General features: G+C 44.0%; 1 protein-coding gene across 3 annotated transcripts; it reads right to left on the bottom strand.

The window, feature by feature from the left end:
* Positions 1-1230: 1230 nt before the first annotated feature.
* Positions 1231-15317, bottom strand: pja2 (praja ring finger ubiquitin ligase 2). 3 transcript variants are annotated; one of them, XM_035391784.1, is made up of 9 exons: positions 15228-15317; positions 12225-12425; positions 9855-10860; positions 8975-9148; positions 7044-7232; positions 3851-3962; positions 3108-3222; positions 2635-2750; positions 1231-2008 (listed from the first exon to the last, which is right to left on the bottom strand). In XM_035391784.1, exons 2-9 carry the CDS (start codon positions 12421-12423, stop codon positions 1883-1885), a joined length of 2037 nt encoding a protein of 678 aa, XP_035247675.1. In that variant the 5' UTR covers positions 12424-12425; positions 15228-15317; the 3' UTR covers positions 1231-1882. The 3 variants fall into 3 exon arrangements, with proteins under 3 accessions (XP_035247675.1, XP_035247674.1, XP_035247676.1); XM_035391783.1 differs by having other exon boundaries at positions 15153-15310; XM_035391785.1 differs by lacking the exon at positions 12225-12425 and having other exon boundaries at positions 15153-15307.

The following is a 15317-nucleotide window of genomic DNA, read 5'->3' as shown; positions in this document are numbered from 1 at the left end:
CTACTGAAGCCGAAAATTGTGCTTGCATGCATAAGGAACCATGAGGGTAATACATTACGGATGACTCGGCATGAACAATCCCTGGGTTTGGACACACCAGGCGATGTGGAGGTACAGGCAAAATTGCATCTCATTTAAAACTGCTAGGAAATTTATACCTTGTTCACCTGTGTGTGAAGATGTATGTGTGCTGACAAATTACATGTCAGTATTACTTCTTACTTCTCTGAACCGGAGACTGGAAGGGAAACTATTAAAAATTACATTAATTTGCATCACTCTGCATGAAAGGGTCACTCATCTAGTAATCATTCCCTCAGCTAGTAATGAGGCATTAGATACGAAGTAATTTAATAAACAAATCGACGTAATTTTCAACAAAGCCCAACGTGGTTGTCCGATCTAATGAAAGAAAATAAACCGTTTAATTAAAAAAAACAAGCACGTGGAAATGTCATACAGGGCATTTTTTTCCCTTCTGAAACAAGCTTTCTATTGGGTTAATCTCTCACACGTCACCCCCCTTCCCCACGTCCTCACTCAAGACGCCGGTGTGCTATGGGAGCGTTTCCAGACGTGTTTGCATTTCATTTCTCATTCGCCGAAGACTTATCGGCGAAACGCTGTAGAACAGAGGAACCGCTCCCCCGCCGTGCCGCAGGCGCGCACTCTGTCAGAATAACAGCGGCAGGAAACCACGAGGGCTAGGATTCATCGCCCCGCTTCTCCGTCACGCCGTGTTTTTTAACAGTACGCCTGCCCGTGTGCAGACGTCCGGACCGTGACACTTTGACGGCAGCACGCGCGATCGTTCGGCAGCAGGCCGGGGCGGTCCGGGGATGAATTCCGAACGCCTTCCGTCTGCTCCCGCGGCCGTGCCGCTGCTCGCCGACGGCGTCCTGCGGCGCGGCGCGGCTCAAAGCGGCCGCCCGCGTCTCCCGCGCCCGCAACCGGCGAAGCGAGCAGATGCCGCCAAACCCGCGCCGCGTTCCCCCCGGCCGCTGCCAGCTGGAGCCGAGACGCTCGCACCGCGCGCGGACGTGCCAGCGCGCGCGGCGACGCGTCTGATCTGCCGTTAGGACGCCCTTCGTTATGTAGGTCATTAAACAAGCTGCCTCTCATTAACTGCGTGCCAATAATTCACATAAAGGAAGGCTATGCGGTGACAGAATACGGTGAAGGTGCTGCTTTTGTCTACGCGAAAAAAGTTAATGAATCAAACAAGTCATAATATATTAAGTTTTATAATTGCACACAATGCTGAGATTAAATCAATAGTACTAGTTTTTGTCAATACACAAAAGTACTGCATGACAGGGGAAGCTAGAGCCTTTATTGAGCACAGGAACCAAATTTTCTACTGAATTAGTATAATGGAAGGATATTATAAGCATAGCACACCTCTGATTAGACAGTTTTGCAAGCTAAAAAAAGAACAAGGTGATCAGTATCTGAGACAAGATTCCAATGTGTTCCAAAATCTATGTTGGCCTATAAGTGAGCTAAATTCATGTATGATGCATGCCAGAAACAATATTCCATTTGCATTTTTCCCCACATTTGGACAACATATTTATATAAGCTTGGTGAGATTTCTAAATAGTGTTTCCCAGTGTTAATGTCCTTCATTAAAACATAAACATAACAAAACACTCCTTGTAAGACAGCCTATGACAATATTTTCTCAGAAAATAAGTTCCAACTGTCACTCTGGACATTTACCTCCAAATATTACACGTGAAGAACTAAATCAATAATTCGCAACTCATCCTGCACCATTGGTAATGAGCTACACAGCAGTGAATGGGCACTGGGAAAAAAGTGTTTCCACTCGAAAACAAAGGTGGTTCCAGGTGGTTCCTCTCCCGAGCGGCGGGCGATCTCATCGAGTTCCTGCAGCGCTGTGGTTAGACGGGGGGGTGTCGTGATCCGAGACAAAGGAGGTGGGGACGGGGGCGTCGGGGAGGGCGGGGGACAGGACATGCCGGCACACGGGGCAAGTCCCAGACTGGAAGGACACATTGAGGAAAATGATTATTACCGAAGAAAAGCATGACGCGCAATGGCTGCCATCACTCTGTCAATACTTTGTGTTTTACATAAGCTCCGATGAACACGAACAAGACAATACATCGCAAGTCCTGATATATTTGTCAGTTTATTTTAATAAGCTGAGAAACCTCAACGAAATCTTTTCAGACACATACGCTGTGTTAAAAAATAGTCAAATTAAATTGTTCAAACTTGGCTATTGAAGATAATTATCAAATTTATTTAGAATTTCAAAATGCCTGATACGGTTAATACTCTTTTTTTCCCCAGTTGAATTTGAATGTCACTTTCTTCATGCATTTATGCTGGTACACAGGTGGCTGTCGGCAGGTTTGTGCCTGTGGTATATCACACATCTGCACATACAGCCTACAGTACTCTACTCATGTGTCTTCACTGATCAGACTAAACAACCGTCATGTTAGTAAGACAACTGAGCACATGAGGGATTGGTGAAAGAGGGGACGCCAGGATAGACTCAAAGAATCGTTGAGATTTACTGAACCTACACACAACACTACTTCTTTACTGGACCTACAGACAGCACGTACAGTGCGTGCACACAGGAAGCAGCAGGCGTACCTTGCGCAGCCAGAGCGTGACGCAGATCTTGTGGAAGATGTGATGGCAGGGCAGCTCGGTCGTGACCTCGTCCTTCACGTACTCGCAGCAGCAGATTGCGCAGCACTGGTCCTGGCCTGTGGAGCGCAGAGAGGCCGTCAGCGCGCACCAAAATGGCGCCCGCGAGCACCAAAATGGCGCCCGCTAACGCACGCAGAATGCCCACCACGCTCCATTTGTCCTAAAGAACATGTGCTCTAAAACCCCCTTCACGACATGGTAATATCTCCTTTCCTCAGCATTCACGTCATTCGCATGCGTTACGCGCTGGCGGTGGATGACTAAATTCCTCTCGAGGTCTTCCATCACTGTGGTGCCGGTCTATCAGGCTCTTAACAGCAGACGCGTACGCATGCACCGCAGCGGCGAAGGAAAGCCTGCGACCGGCACGCGAGCGTAAGCGCGTTCTGAGGGGGCGAACGCCCGAGGCCTACCGCTGTGGTCCTCCAGCACCGTGATCTGAGGCAGGCTGTCGATGACGTCCTCAGTGGCCGGAGGATGGGCCTGCTCCACGTCGATGGCCAGAGACTCCAGGTGAGCCAGTGCAGCCTTCAGAGGAAAAAAAATATAAAAAGACCCAATCATAAAAGCTATTTCAAAAGCCAGTCTCTTTCCGTTCCGTCTGCACACGAGTACAGGAAGTTTTTGTTTTTTTTAATGTACGTCACAGACTTTATTTTCAGCCCTGTAGACACTGGATGCGGGGGAATATGAGAGAATAATTCGATGGCCTTATTACCTTCCACAGCCATTTTCATTTTGGCAATATGCATCACCGGCAAAGGATTTGGCTGCACGTCTTACAAATCAATGGGCATTTTAAATCTAATTTTGGAAAAGGAATTCTCGACATCAGTCAAACCTAATTTACTTTGAGAGCCAGAGCACTCCACTTCAATACTGAGATTTGTAGATTTCTCCAGAGCACTGCATGAAGCAATTTCCACTTTCCCAACTGGGAAGACTCTCTTGTCTAAAACTTAGCCCTAACAGATTTGCCATAGGCAACGTGCAAATATCAAAGGTATGCTATTTAGCGTGCTTTCACATATACTAAACTAAACATCCAAGTGAGCAACTTAAATGTTAACCCAGAGGCTGCCACTGAAAATGAACAGTCCTGCTGGGCGTGTGTCTGTTTTCACATATTTCTGGTCAGAGTCAGAAATGCACCGACCTCCATTGCTTGGGCCAGCCGTTCTTCGAGTGCCATGTAAGCCAGCAGCTGTGGGTCCACGTAGGATATGGCCTGCGCCATGCCGAAGCTGTCCCCGAAGTCGTCGAGCAACCTGCGGTGAACAAAGCAGCCCCAGCTGAAGTGCGCGTCAGTGCGAGCGGCCTTACTCTGCGCGCGGCCCGAACTCCCCTCACCGGCCGCCAGCACCGGAGCGCGTACGCGCCACAGCTGGGGCAAGAACAACCACGCCGTGTATTTCAGCTTTTGAGAAATCGGTAAAACTCCTGCGGGTTACGCTTTTGAAAGGTTGTTTTCCAACAATATTCAGAGCAAGCACCCGTTCCGTTCAAAATTTTATTTCTGCAGTAATCTGCAGAGGTGATGCAATCGAAGGCCTTTGAAGTATTTTGAATAAATATTTGACTAGAGCTTATAATATGCATATTTTATTAGAAAATATGAAATGATCTGCCCCCTCCAGATAAAAATAAATAAATTAATTAATTAATTAATTAAAAAACCTAATAATTCGAGGAGGACCTGGGGGGCCAAACCTTGTACAGCATGTGGTCTGAAACTCACATTTAGCCAATATATTGTTGCCTTTTATGTGGAATTATAAATAAACTTAACAGGAGCTTACATGATCTTGACATATAATTCGATTTAAAAGCAGTGCAAATGATTCATTATTAAATTAAAACTACTTTTCTCCATTGAAAAAAAAACAGACAAATTGCTCAACAATATATTTTCCACAAACACAGCTAGGCAAATCCCCTGATATCCAGGAAGAGGCGGCAGTCTTTCCTGTTCCAATTCTGCTCTCCTGGCAAAGCAGTAATGAGAAACGCTGAGACCAGATGCCTACAGCAACTACTCCGTGTGTATTTCCAGTACAGCTACCCTGATGTAATGAATTAAGAAAGTTTCAAGCAGAATCCCATCTTGGGAGTCCCTTTGTAATTGCAGAAGAATACTGACACCGACATTGATTTCCATACCGCACGGAAACACATTTGCTGTAATGCGGCTCTCAAACAAGATTCAATATCCCGGACTTAACAGCTAGAAAGCTCTACCTCAGCAGATTTTGGCATGCGCTGCCAATAAATAATACTGGAGGAGCAAACACACCGATCAGAGTAGGAAGGGTAATGGAGAACTGGAAGGGCAGGAAGTATGATAATGGAAAGGGTCCCTGTGCAGTACACTTAGGCTAGGTGCGCAGGACAGGACACAGGGGACTCGTTACACAGCATGACCTACAGCCCTGCTGCTGTCGCAGTCTGCCAGGCGTGCTGAAAGGATGAGGTATGGGTCCTTATTGAAACGCGCGGTCCCAATGACGCGGGAGTCCGTCTCTGTCAGGCAGGTGTCACACACCCCAGGACACGCCTCTATTTCCCGTGAACCCACGCAACAAAGTGCAACCCTCCAAAAACAAAAGATGACAAGCAATTGCAAAGAAATGCGTCGGTGTACATCGGATGTCCTAATCGTGAAATAAAACCAACGTAGAAAGTAAATAGATACAATACTGACAGCAATCCTCAATTCAACATAATAAGACTAAACAAAAACCAACTGCAGGGTATTAATACTCACAAAATGATCAAAATGAGTGCAATACATGGAATGATTACTGAAATACATGAAACAGTATTGGAATGTATTAACTACAAATTTGACTGTGCAACAAAGCGAGCATGCTATAATCTAATTTTGCATCATTCATATGCAGTTCTGGCCCTAATTTTGCATCATTCATATGCAAATATGGGGAAAGGGCACGAAATTAAGTCTTCTAGTCATTGTCGTTTAAATATTTGTGCAACACCACATCAGATAAAATTCATATTAGCCTGCATGTGTGTCGAGCCCTGTCAACACACATCACCTCAAATAAAACAAAGGGAAATTCTTGTACCGCATAGTGAAGCCCACTTTCTCATCTACTGTTTGGGGGGAGCTGGTTCGGTGTGTCCCAGATTTTCAGACTAGAGACCGCTGCTCAGCAAAGACAAAAGAAAATGAAGGGACATTCCAAGTGGGTGTTTCAATGTGGAATTGCTGAGGTGAGACTGGTAAAGCACTCATACACAAAATAAGGCTTTTTGCAGTGCTGAAATTTAAGTTTCAGGCGTGCTTTCCATCACTGCAGAACCACTGACAAAAACCTGCCTTGCTCCACATGAGAAATGAGGCTAGGCACACACTTGATGAGAACAGGGATTTAAATAATGATTTCCCCTGCAAATAATATTGTGTGTGTCTTGGTTAACGCTCGTTAAATTTACAGTTCCTGGTGTGGTCAATGCCAAACATTTACAGTAGAAATTGTTTGTGTTTGTCTTCTGTCAACACATTGGTTCAAAGAGTCGTCCATCATTGCGGAACTTATTACACAATCAAAATAGTCACCTTGAATATTCTTTTGACAATCTTGGACACAGAAAATTGCACCATCTAAAACTGCATTTCTGCTCTCTCATTCATCATCATAATTTCTTATGAATTGTATAATGATTTTGGACTTTTCAAGGTCCACATGTGTATTCCATTATAATAAAAAAAACTAGCGTATTGAATTCAAATATGAGTATTGAAATATTTATTTTCTGTGCTACTGTGTTTACCAGGGGTGTCAAACACAGTACTGGAGGGCCGCAGTGTCTGCAGGTATTTGTGGTTTCCTTTCAGTCAGCAGCTAACTAAGGCCTTGAGAACAAGGTGTGTGGACTCAATGACTTCAATTAACACTTGTGCTGAAAGACGGCAAAAACTGCAGCTCTCCAGGACTGGAGTTTCACACCCTCTCTTACCATCATTTCATATCCCAATACCTGTACTTACTTAAAATCTTACACAATTTTGGTTGTATGGTGCAAGAATATACCTCAAATTCCATACAAGCCTTTTACTTGAAAATCAGTAATAAGCACTGACCTACATTTGTACAATGAATGGACCTGTACTTGACCGGGATTAAACAGTAATTCTCAAATATTCACATAATATTACGGATAATCTCATTAAAACACACAAAGCCTGAAGTTGGCCAGTGATGTTTCTGAACCTGAAGCTATGAAAGCAAGGTCAGGCACTTCATGCAATCCAGTAATTGCAAAATTGCTGCTACTTAACTTGTAACTCTGAGTAAGTAACATTCATTACAGGCAGTGACACAAACCTCCAGTCAGCATCGAAGTCCTCGCTCACACTGGAGTCGTCCTCAAAGTTGTTGTTTCCATCGAGCATGAAGAGACCCGGGTGCACAAAATGGCTGCCGGCTCCCTCCGGGTCCTCATCGCTGCTGCTGTCCGTCTCCTCCTGGTACGAAAGCCAGGGGATCTCGCCTTCTTCCAGCGGTGCCTGATCCCTTCAGAGATCCACAGAACAGCCAGATCTGAGCTTTGAACTCGCTTAGTGACACACTAACAGGAGCTCAGGGGGGTGACCCAGTAGCGGATCAGATATAAGCCTGAAAGATCTGTCAAGATTCTGCCTGGAGTCATTCGCCCTCTGTGCACCATTGCTTCTGCCTTGATTTATTACTCATGTAAAAACGTACAGGTGTACATTTGTGCAGCACCATAATTTGTTTTTTCATACCCCTTAATGTTAGCTACTTCAAAGACACCTTGAACACATACAATGCATTCGGCACACCTGCTATTAAATTATAATTCTGGATATATTTAAGCACATCTAACGACTGGCATTAAAGAAAGTGACTTTTACAGCTCTGCCTACTCATAGTGAAAGAATTAATGGCCTTACCAGAGTAATGGAATGGAACAGAATTATCTGGAAAAATGTCAAATTGTGCCTTGCTTTCTGAACACGTACTGGCCATTTCATTTGGACTGCCCTTAAAAGAAACTGTTTTCAAGTTTACCAAATAGTTAATTTTATCTATAGGTATTTGAAGCTTTTATAGTAGTTGCTAATTCGCTCTGAAAACTGATGCAAGTCTACACTGAGTGTGCCTTGGTGTGCGACATTTTGACATGTGACTCACCTTTTAGTCACAATCAGCTGGTTAGTACAGTCATTATTTCTTTTTAAAAAATTAATTATTGAAAACTGATCTTAAAGTGTTTTACAACACAATGTATATAAATAACATAAAAATGTAAGTAGAATAAATGCAATCACATATAGGTGTAATCGTCACCCTCAAGCTTATAATTTTGATAAGCAATAAAATGCAAAAAATCAGGCAATGCATACCAAACTTTGTATAAAGAGAATACTTTGTATACGAATGGCTTGTGTGAACTTTAAGACTTCCCTCTGCATGCAATTTATAGTACACATCTGGCTTGTACTTACCCCCTAGTAGCACAGTTACAGGTCCTTTACAATGTGAGACTTAGATCTGCATTAAATGTGCTGCCATCATTCATGGTGCTTAACCTGAAAGCTTGGGCATGCGTCAGGCTTACATCTGACTGATGCAGTTCATCCCAGGAGAGCTACCTTATCTCTTTTCTACTCAAGGAAGAATGACCAGACAAAGCCACTGAGAACATGGCCATACCTGACTGACTAGAATAAAAAAATGTGGAGCTTAACAGTAAAAAAATGGTTAGCTATGGTTAGCTTTGTGCCATATTAACACTTGTTACAGTGGCAAAATCCAAGGCTTTAGACCAAATGTCCAACTACTCGCCTGCTGATAGATTAATTTGTTTGCCAATAGCTACCGATATCAGGATATCACACACCTTTAGTGGGAGCAAGGACATTATCTCTTCCCTACACCGATGACACTGTCTATAACGCAATGCCATTACACTGTTTATTCACCCTGCCCATAACCAGGTAAGCACCTGATGGGGCCAAAGTATCAATGTTGTTTCTTGTTTGGTGTAGAGAAGTGGTTCCAACTACAAACTCTGTTCAGGCACAAAAGAGAGGAAGGGACTTTGGGTACCTCGGAATGACTAAAGTTTCCTCTATAAGTTTGACTATAGCTGTGAACGACCAGAATTGCATAAATACACCGGTGAGCAGTCGAATGCCACTACGCAGAGCCGACACGTCTCGGACAGACGGCAGCGCGACCGCATCAGAGCGCCGCGCGGAACGTTCCGGAGGCCGCGGGGCGGGGCTCACTCGGGGACGAAGCCCAGCTCGGGGACGTCCTCCAGGCTGCTGCTGCTGCTCCGTAGCTCCGGCTCCTCGGGGCCCGGCAGCGTCTCCCAGCTCCCCTCGCTGGAGCACGGCTCCTTCTCCACGCCCGAGTCCGAGGTCCAGGAGGCCGACCACTCCCCCTCGCTGCACTCGGAGCTGCCGCCAGAGCACACAGACGCGCCACGCGGTCAGCCCGCACGCATCAGCACAAACAGCTCAGCACGGCTTCTCCCACGTCACACTACAATCGCCAACTCTGTCTGTCTGAACACGTATGAGCGCGTACATGCATTATTATGTATAAGGGGCTCTCGCTGACAAGCCAAGTTCCAAATGCGATCACACAGACCCATCATTCCGTCATCAAGTGCAACTTATGTGTAATGACATGTGTAGGCTCCCTATATGTTCAGACAGACGCACGCACGTGTGTGTTAGCACACGCTGTGGGGGTTCGACATGTTTTGTAGGATTAACAAGCGGTTTCACGAAAACTGAGATCATCTGCCGTCAATTTGGTTTTTCCGTGATGGGACAGAACATTTTCTCCCATTTAAAAAATATTCACTATAACAATGCGATTTGGTTAAATTAAATAATTTGATTTAAATAATTAGATTTTATGAGAACAAGCCCTTCATTTCACACCCATCTTTTTGTTATGATCAAGACTTTCATGTGAAGTGTACAAAGATTATAACTGCAATTGCATTATGTAAGATGCAATTAAGTGAAAAGGAATTGCTAACGATGGGTGACCCTTAAACGAGCATGTAATTATGCAAGACAATCGGACGCCGTTTCATGAACAGTTCCCAGCTTGTAGCCCTCCAATGGCATGAACATAAAGTATGAAAAGTACCTGTTGTCCCCCTTCATAAGTGACGCACATTTCTCATCAAAGTCCTCCATGTTTTCCCACAATTTGTCTTCAGCGTCTGGTTTCCTTCTGCAGCACGTCTCTGAATCTTCCCTCTCGCCCTTGAGGGGCTCGCTCGCTTTGAACTCCATCAGCGGGAAATCGAAGAGGAACTCGTTTCTGGGCCTTTCCGTTTGCGTCAAAAAGAACGGCGGGGCGGAACCGCACTTGTTGCCGCCCTGCTGCCTGGCGAACGGGTGGCGGGCTTCGGGCTGGGAGCACTTCCTCTTTTCTAGATGGCCTTCGCTCGTCTGCTTCCGAATTTTGGGCCGTACCACCATCTCCGCCTCAGCTCGATCGCTCCCGCAGTCGGGGCCTTTCAGTCCGTCCGGGGAAACGCTGGCCACCGATTGGTCCGGCTCGCCCGGCCCGTCGCCGGGGTCGCTGGACGAGCTGGCGCCCTCCTCGCCCTCAGAGAGACTCCTGTGAAAGGCCGACCCGTCTTGCCTGAGCTCGCCGGCGTCCTTCTGGGAGGGCTTGGGCTCCTCGCACGATTTTGTGTACAAGTAGGACTGCAAACCGCTGAGGTAGTCAAACTCCTTTCCCAGTTCACAGATCATATCGTCCAGTCTTTTCTGCAGGCCCAGCGAGGGGTCAGAGCTGAGGCCGTCCTCCTCCGCTTCGCTGCTGTCCGGCTCATAAGAGTCAATGTTGACGAAGCTCAGCACGCTGCCGTTGGACGGATTGCTGTCCTCGTCCTGCAGAGCGGGCCAGGCGCAGGCCTCCGAGCTCTTGCTGGAGCCGGACGAGGGCTGGGAGTCGCAGGCCATGGCCTGCTCGCCCTTCAGCTTCCTGTAGCTGAAGGCGGAGTGGTCCGCAGCTTTCAGCCCGGCCGGCTGCTTCCTGGGTGCGTCCGCGTTCAGCCTCGTCCCGTCGACTTCTGGGTGAACCGAATTTGTGGACACGGGGAAGATGGCGTGGAGCATTGAAGAGATGTTTCCCTTTGATGCTAAAATGAGAGAAAGTCAATTTAAATCCACTATATTTTAATCATCATATATATGCATCCTTTATTTAAAAGGTAACTGAAATTTAGACTGAAAGTCACCCCTACACTTTGCCTCCATATTTTAATTTCAGGGGAAATGATGGATGCTGGGTCTTATTTAATGTATACAAAGTTTTTACCGATAACTTGAACAAAGTTCCTGATAATATGTACCAGCCTTATGTATGTACATGTATAATTAGGAAATAACAATAAGCAATAACTGCATCACCAAGTCTTGTCAGTGCTTCAAACTGGCTGTTAATTACATTGCAGTTCTGAAAACTGGAACAGGTAATAAATAAACCGCACCATGCCATACTATCCATTTAAACGTATTCCCATGAATCCATGCCATTCCCTTAGGGAACAGGGGTTGCACCATCTTTGAAATGCAAAGCTCCAATTATGAGCACCTATAGAATTAATATTCAAATCACACATTGTGAGATGCGTTCACATTTTTTGATTGAGGGTAATTTTCCTCTTCATTTGCAGAGGACTTGATTTCATTTGCATTAACCAAATGCAATCAAGCATTGAACTAGTTTGAAAGAAGGTAAGCTACAGCTACATCATGGTATGAGACAATACCACAGAAGGCTGTCATGAAATCAGGTCGGAATGCATACTGAACGGGACTGTCCCGTTCAAAACAGGCTTTCACACACTGAGATGTCAGCAACCTTTTGGCTTACAGGATTTTAATGTAAAACCAAGTTTGGCAGCTCATTGTTTCAGGCCACTAATGCCATTTTGAATAATATTAAAAGACATATTAAAAAGAAGCATTTTAAATATTAAGAAACACAGAGGTGCAGGCTTGGTTAAACTGCCTTTGTTAGTACTTTGTAAGTAAGTGCAGCCTGCCTGTCTGCCTTTATCCAGCAGCAGGCTTTAAATGGTTTATAAGCTTAATTGTTCAAACTGCTCTTTACGTGCAAGTCTGCATGTCTCACAGTTACTACACTGGAAACTCTCTCTGCAGTTATTTTTGCAATGTACTGACACAAGCTCTTCAGCTACTCTAATATAACTGAACTATTTTACCTTCACCACAAAAACAGCCAAAACCATGAGGAAACAATGGATAATCGTTTTCTTTTTCCCTTTTTCTATTTTAGACCAATGCCTAAAATGAGCCATTGTATATGGAAGAACACAACTTCAAACATGTACAGACAAGCACAGTACATGTAGTGATACAGTACGTGTCCTGTGTGTAATGCATATGGAAAAAACCTGAAATCCTACACGTGAATGTTAACTGATGTCTTGCATTTTTATAACTGCACTTTTGTTAATAATGACTGAATTGTACACACATATAGAATTCTCGCCATCCACACTGTTCATCTCCATTTCCTGCCAGTCCGCGTGGTTCTCTTTGGATGCTTTTCTGTGTCTGGCCAGCGAAGGCCGAAAGCTAATATATGCATGTCTCCTGCCGTATCTCCGCCCCGTGATGGTCTGATAGCCTCCAGCTGGTTTGGGCCAGGCAGACTTGCCCGATTCCTGACCCATTACTGGAGAAAAAAATAAAATAAAAAAAAAACAACATAAAATACAAACTTTAAGGCCAGATGAACTAGGTTCAAAAGTCACCCTCATGAAAGTTAATGACAGAGAATGTTTTTCCCCCTTCACTTCATTGTTGATCATGGAAACACAGAGGGGCTGATAGGCTGATAGCCTGATAGCCCCCAGCCCCCCCCCCCCCCCCCCCCGATTGCCTTTGTTCAAAATTCTAGAAATTAAACGTTGATGTTCAAGGATCAATCGTTTGAAATGTCATCACTGCCAGCTGCTTATCAAAAGAGGGGTTAGATTTCACTTTTCAAAGGTGAATTCTGTGTGATAAGGATGGTTGAGTCATGGGTGAGTAGTGCAAAATGTGAGCATCACTCACTGAATAGTCAAAACTACAATTTGCCTATTCTATTCAAACCTAATATCCTAAAATTCAAAAGACAGCATAGCTCAGAATGAACAGACACGACTGTTCCTACAGCTCTCATGATGATAATCCTTAGACTACGGCTAGGTTTACACAATTATTAGCATTAAGGTAACTTCAAAACCCTGACAGAAAGAGATGGTAGTTTTTCAATCATTTGATGCGACCTCAAACCATCTTTTTTTACACAGCTATGTGGCCCCATGCCATCTGCAGAGACAAATACGGAGGCAGAAGTTCACGTTTGTTCTAAACAGTTTTTGCTAAAAATTAAACTAAGTAGTAAAAGTTCCTGTTTTTTATGTCGTATTTGTGCTTACCAAAGTATTATTTGAGATGCACTTTTTGATCCATTCAATGTAGAAAAACTATTGACCCAAACCAAAGAACTTTGTGTGATTGATAATATTACTCAACTGTGAGACAAATGGTGTACAAATACAATTCAATGCAGTGTCTTAAGTGCAGTAAAAATCCCCATCCAAACTCAGAAGCTTACAAAAAAGGCTGCGGTGTAAAATAGCTCACTGGGCCCCTATGACCTCATACTGAATTTATATGCCAAAGTCTTCCTTCTTACAAAGGAGTACTTCTAGAAAAGAAATCAGCATTAAATGAAACACATTTCAAAGATGCTTTACATTATGTTGATCATAACATAAACAATCAATTTTATTTAATAATTTAATAGGCTTTCGCCAACAATGATGACATTCATAAGTAATAGGCTAATAGATATAGCATTTTGCAGCAATAAGCATTTCAGAAGCGCTCAAAGCTCTCAAGCTACGTTTTTCAATCACAGCAAAATACGTACATTAAAGCACTATAAAATACTTTACAGATACTGATGCAGTTTGGCAATAAGAAGGTATATGTATCTCTCACAGCCATGCCTTGACTCCTATCTCTCATCAAAACTATGAGATTTGTCCTAATCTTTATTTGGGAGGCCATTATAATTCCCATTGTGTCCCAAATGTGCTAAGAACATTGCATGACCCAATGAACTGCATATGACAACAGCAATACGGAAGGCAGTTATTAACAGATTTGCTTGCCGATCATGGATAAAATTCAGACGATAAAAACAGCGACCGCAGTTCTTCAGTGGCGTCTGCTATACTGGTGGAATGACAGAAATGGAGTGTCAACTCTGATCTTGCCAATTAGCCAGCGATCGCGGTCAGAATGTTGCAGGCAATCTAATCCCGTACAGGCCCAGTCGTACCCTAGCATGTTACTTCACTTTAGCTAATTGACACTTGTCAGCTGAACTGTAAGATGTGCGTGTAATCATGTGTAAGCGTTTCTGCAAAGCGAACACAATAAATGAAATTACAAACTGAATGCCTAGCAACGGAACTACATGCCTTAAAATATTGAAAAACCCACATGCAAACTTGTTTCGAGTATAACGCTAACGTTACGTGGTCTTAAGAGCAAGTTTAAACCCCCCTGTCACAGATCGCATTAACGCCGATTACCTAGCTAACTTAGCACACCTAGGGAAAGACTCATGTCTCATGTTACAAGCTAGCCAAAGAATAACTAACTGTATATGTATTCATTTTTCAATTTTCTCCTAAAAATCGTGTTAATTTGCTACTTCACTAATTACACCTACCTAACGAATGTAGCTAGTGGTGTGCACTTGAATATTGAATACATAGTGCTAATACTCTAGCTAGCTAGCTACTTACTACATCAACTAGACAACTGGATAGATTATTTGGCTACCATTTAAATATACAAATCACCATCTCTTAGCTTGTGAGCATATCGATGCAGACTGCTAAAACAATCAAAAGCCCAAGGCAACCGTTAGATTAACGTTTCTTAGCTAGCTAGACGACACAATTTTATTTTAGCCAGCTAGACAAATGGCTACTTAGTTGGCCAAGGCAGGATAATGCCACCGTACTGAGCATCTAGCCAGCTTGCTAAAAACAAACACTGCGTTAAACAAACTATTTGTGATTAGGTTGCTAGGTAACTTAGCTAGCTAGCTGTCTTGGCAGTATATTCGTTTAATTAGCTACAAATTACGATGACAGTGACACTAGGTAGCTACCATATACTGTCAGCTAGCTAACATTAGCTAGGCCTTGTTATTTACTTAGCATCTCAGCTAAGCCAGCTAGCTTGGTGAAATGGCTAGTCTACTGATTTACTGTGGAAACGAAGTAGCTAACTAGTAAGATAACTCGTGATGCACTGTACTTGCCGCAGTTTAGTAGCTACTTGAAATGAGCACCGTCAATAAGCGCGCACTGAAAACAGATAAAATAAATACCTTAGTATTCATTGCGACCACGTAGCTTGCAGGGCTAGCTTTAGATAGCTTTCGCTAGCTTGGTATAAGTTTTACCTGCTTCCCAGGACAGGTTATCAGCCGAAGCCACAAAGATCGGGTAACGTCACAATCATGCGTCACCGTCACATGGTACGTTTCTTCCAA

Source organism: Anguilla anguilla, chromosome 14 (assembly GCF_013347855.1).
Source record: "Anguilla anguilla isolate fAngAng1 chromosome 14, fAngAng1.pri, whole genome shotgun sequence".
NCBI lineage: Eukaryota > Metazoa > Chordata > Actinopteri > Anguilliformes > Anguillidae > Anguilla > Anguilla anguilla.
Note: the sequence above shows the minus strand (reverse complement) of the source record. Positions and strands in the feature narration are given on the sequence as shown.

Excerpts from the sequence above, each read along its gene's own strand:
- pja2 (XM_035391784.1), bottom strand. The coding sequence starts at position 12,423 with ATGGGTCAGGAATCGGGCAAGTCTGCCTGGCCCAAACCAGCTGGAGGC. Across the intron at positions 3,963-7,043 it reads GACTTCGATGCTGACTGGAG|GTTGCTCGACGACTTCGGGG; the intron begins GTTTGTGTCACT and ends TGTTCACCGCAG. Across the intron at positions 2,751-3,107 it reads GGTGCTGGAGGACCACAGCG|GCCAGGACCAGTGCTGCGCA; the intron begins GTAGGCCTCGGG and ends TGCGCTCCACAG.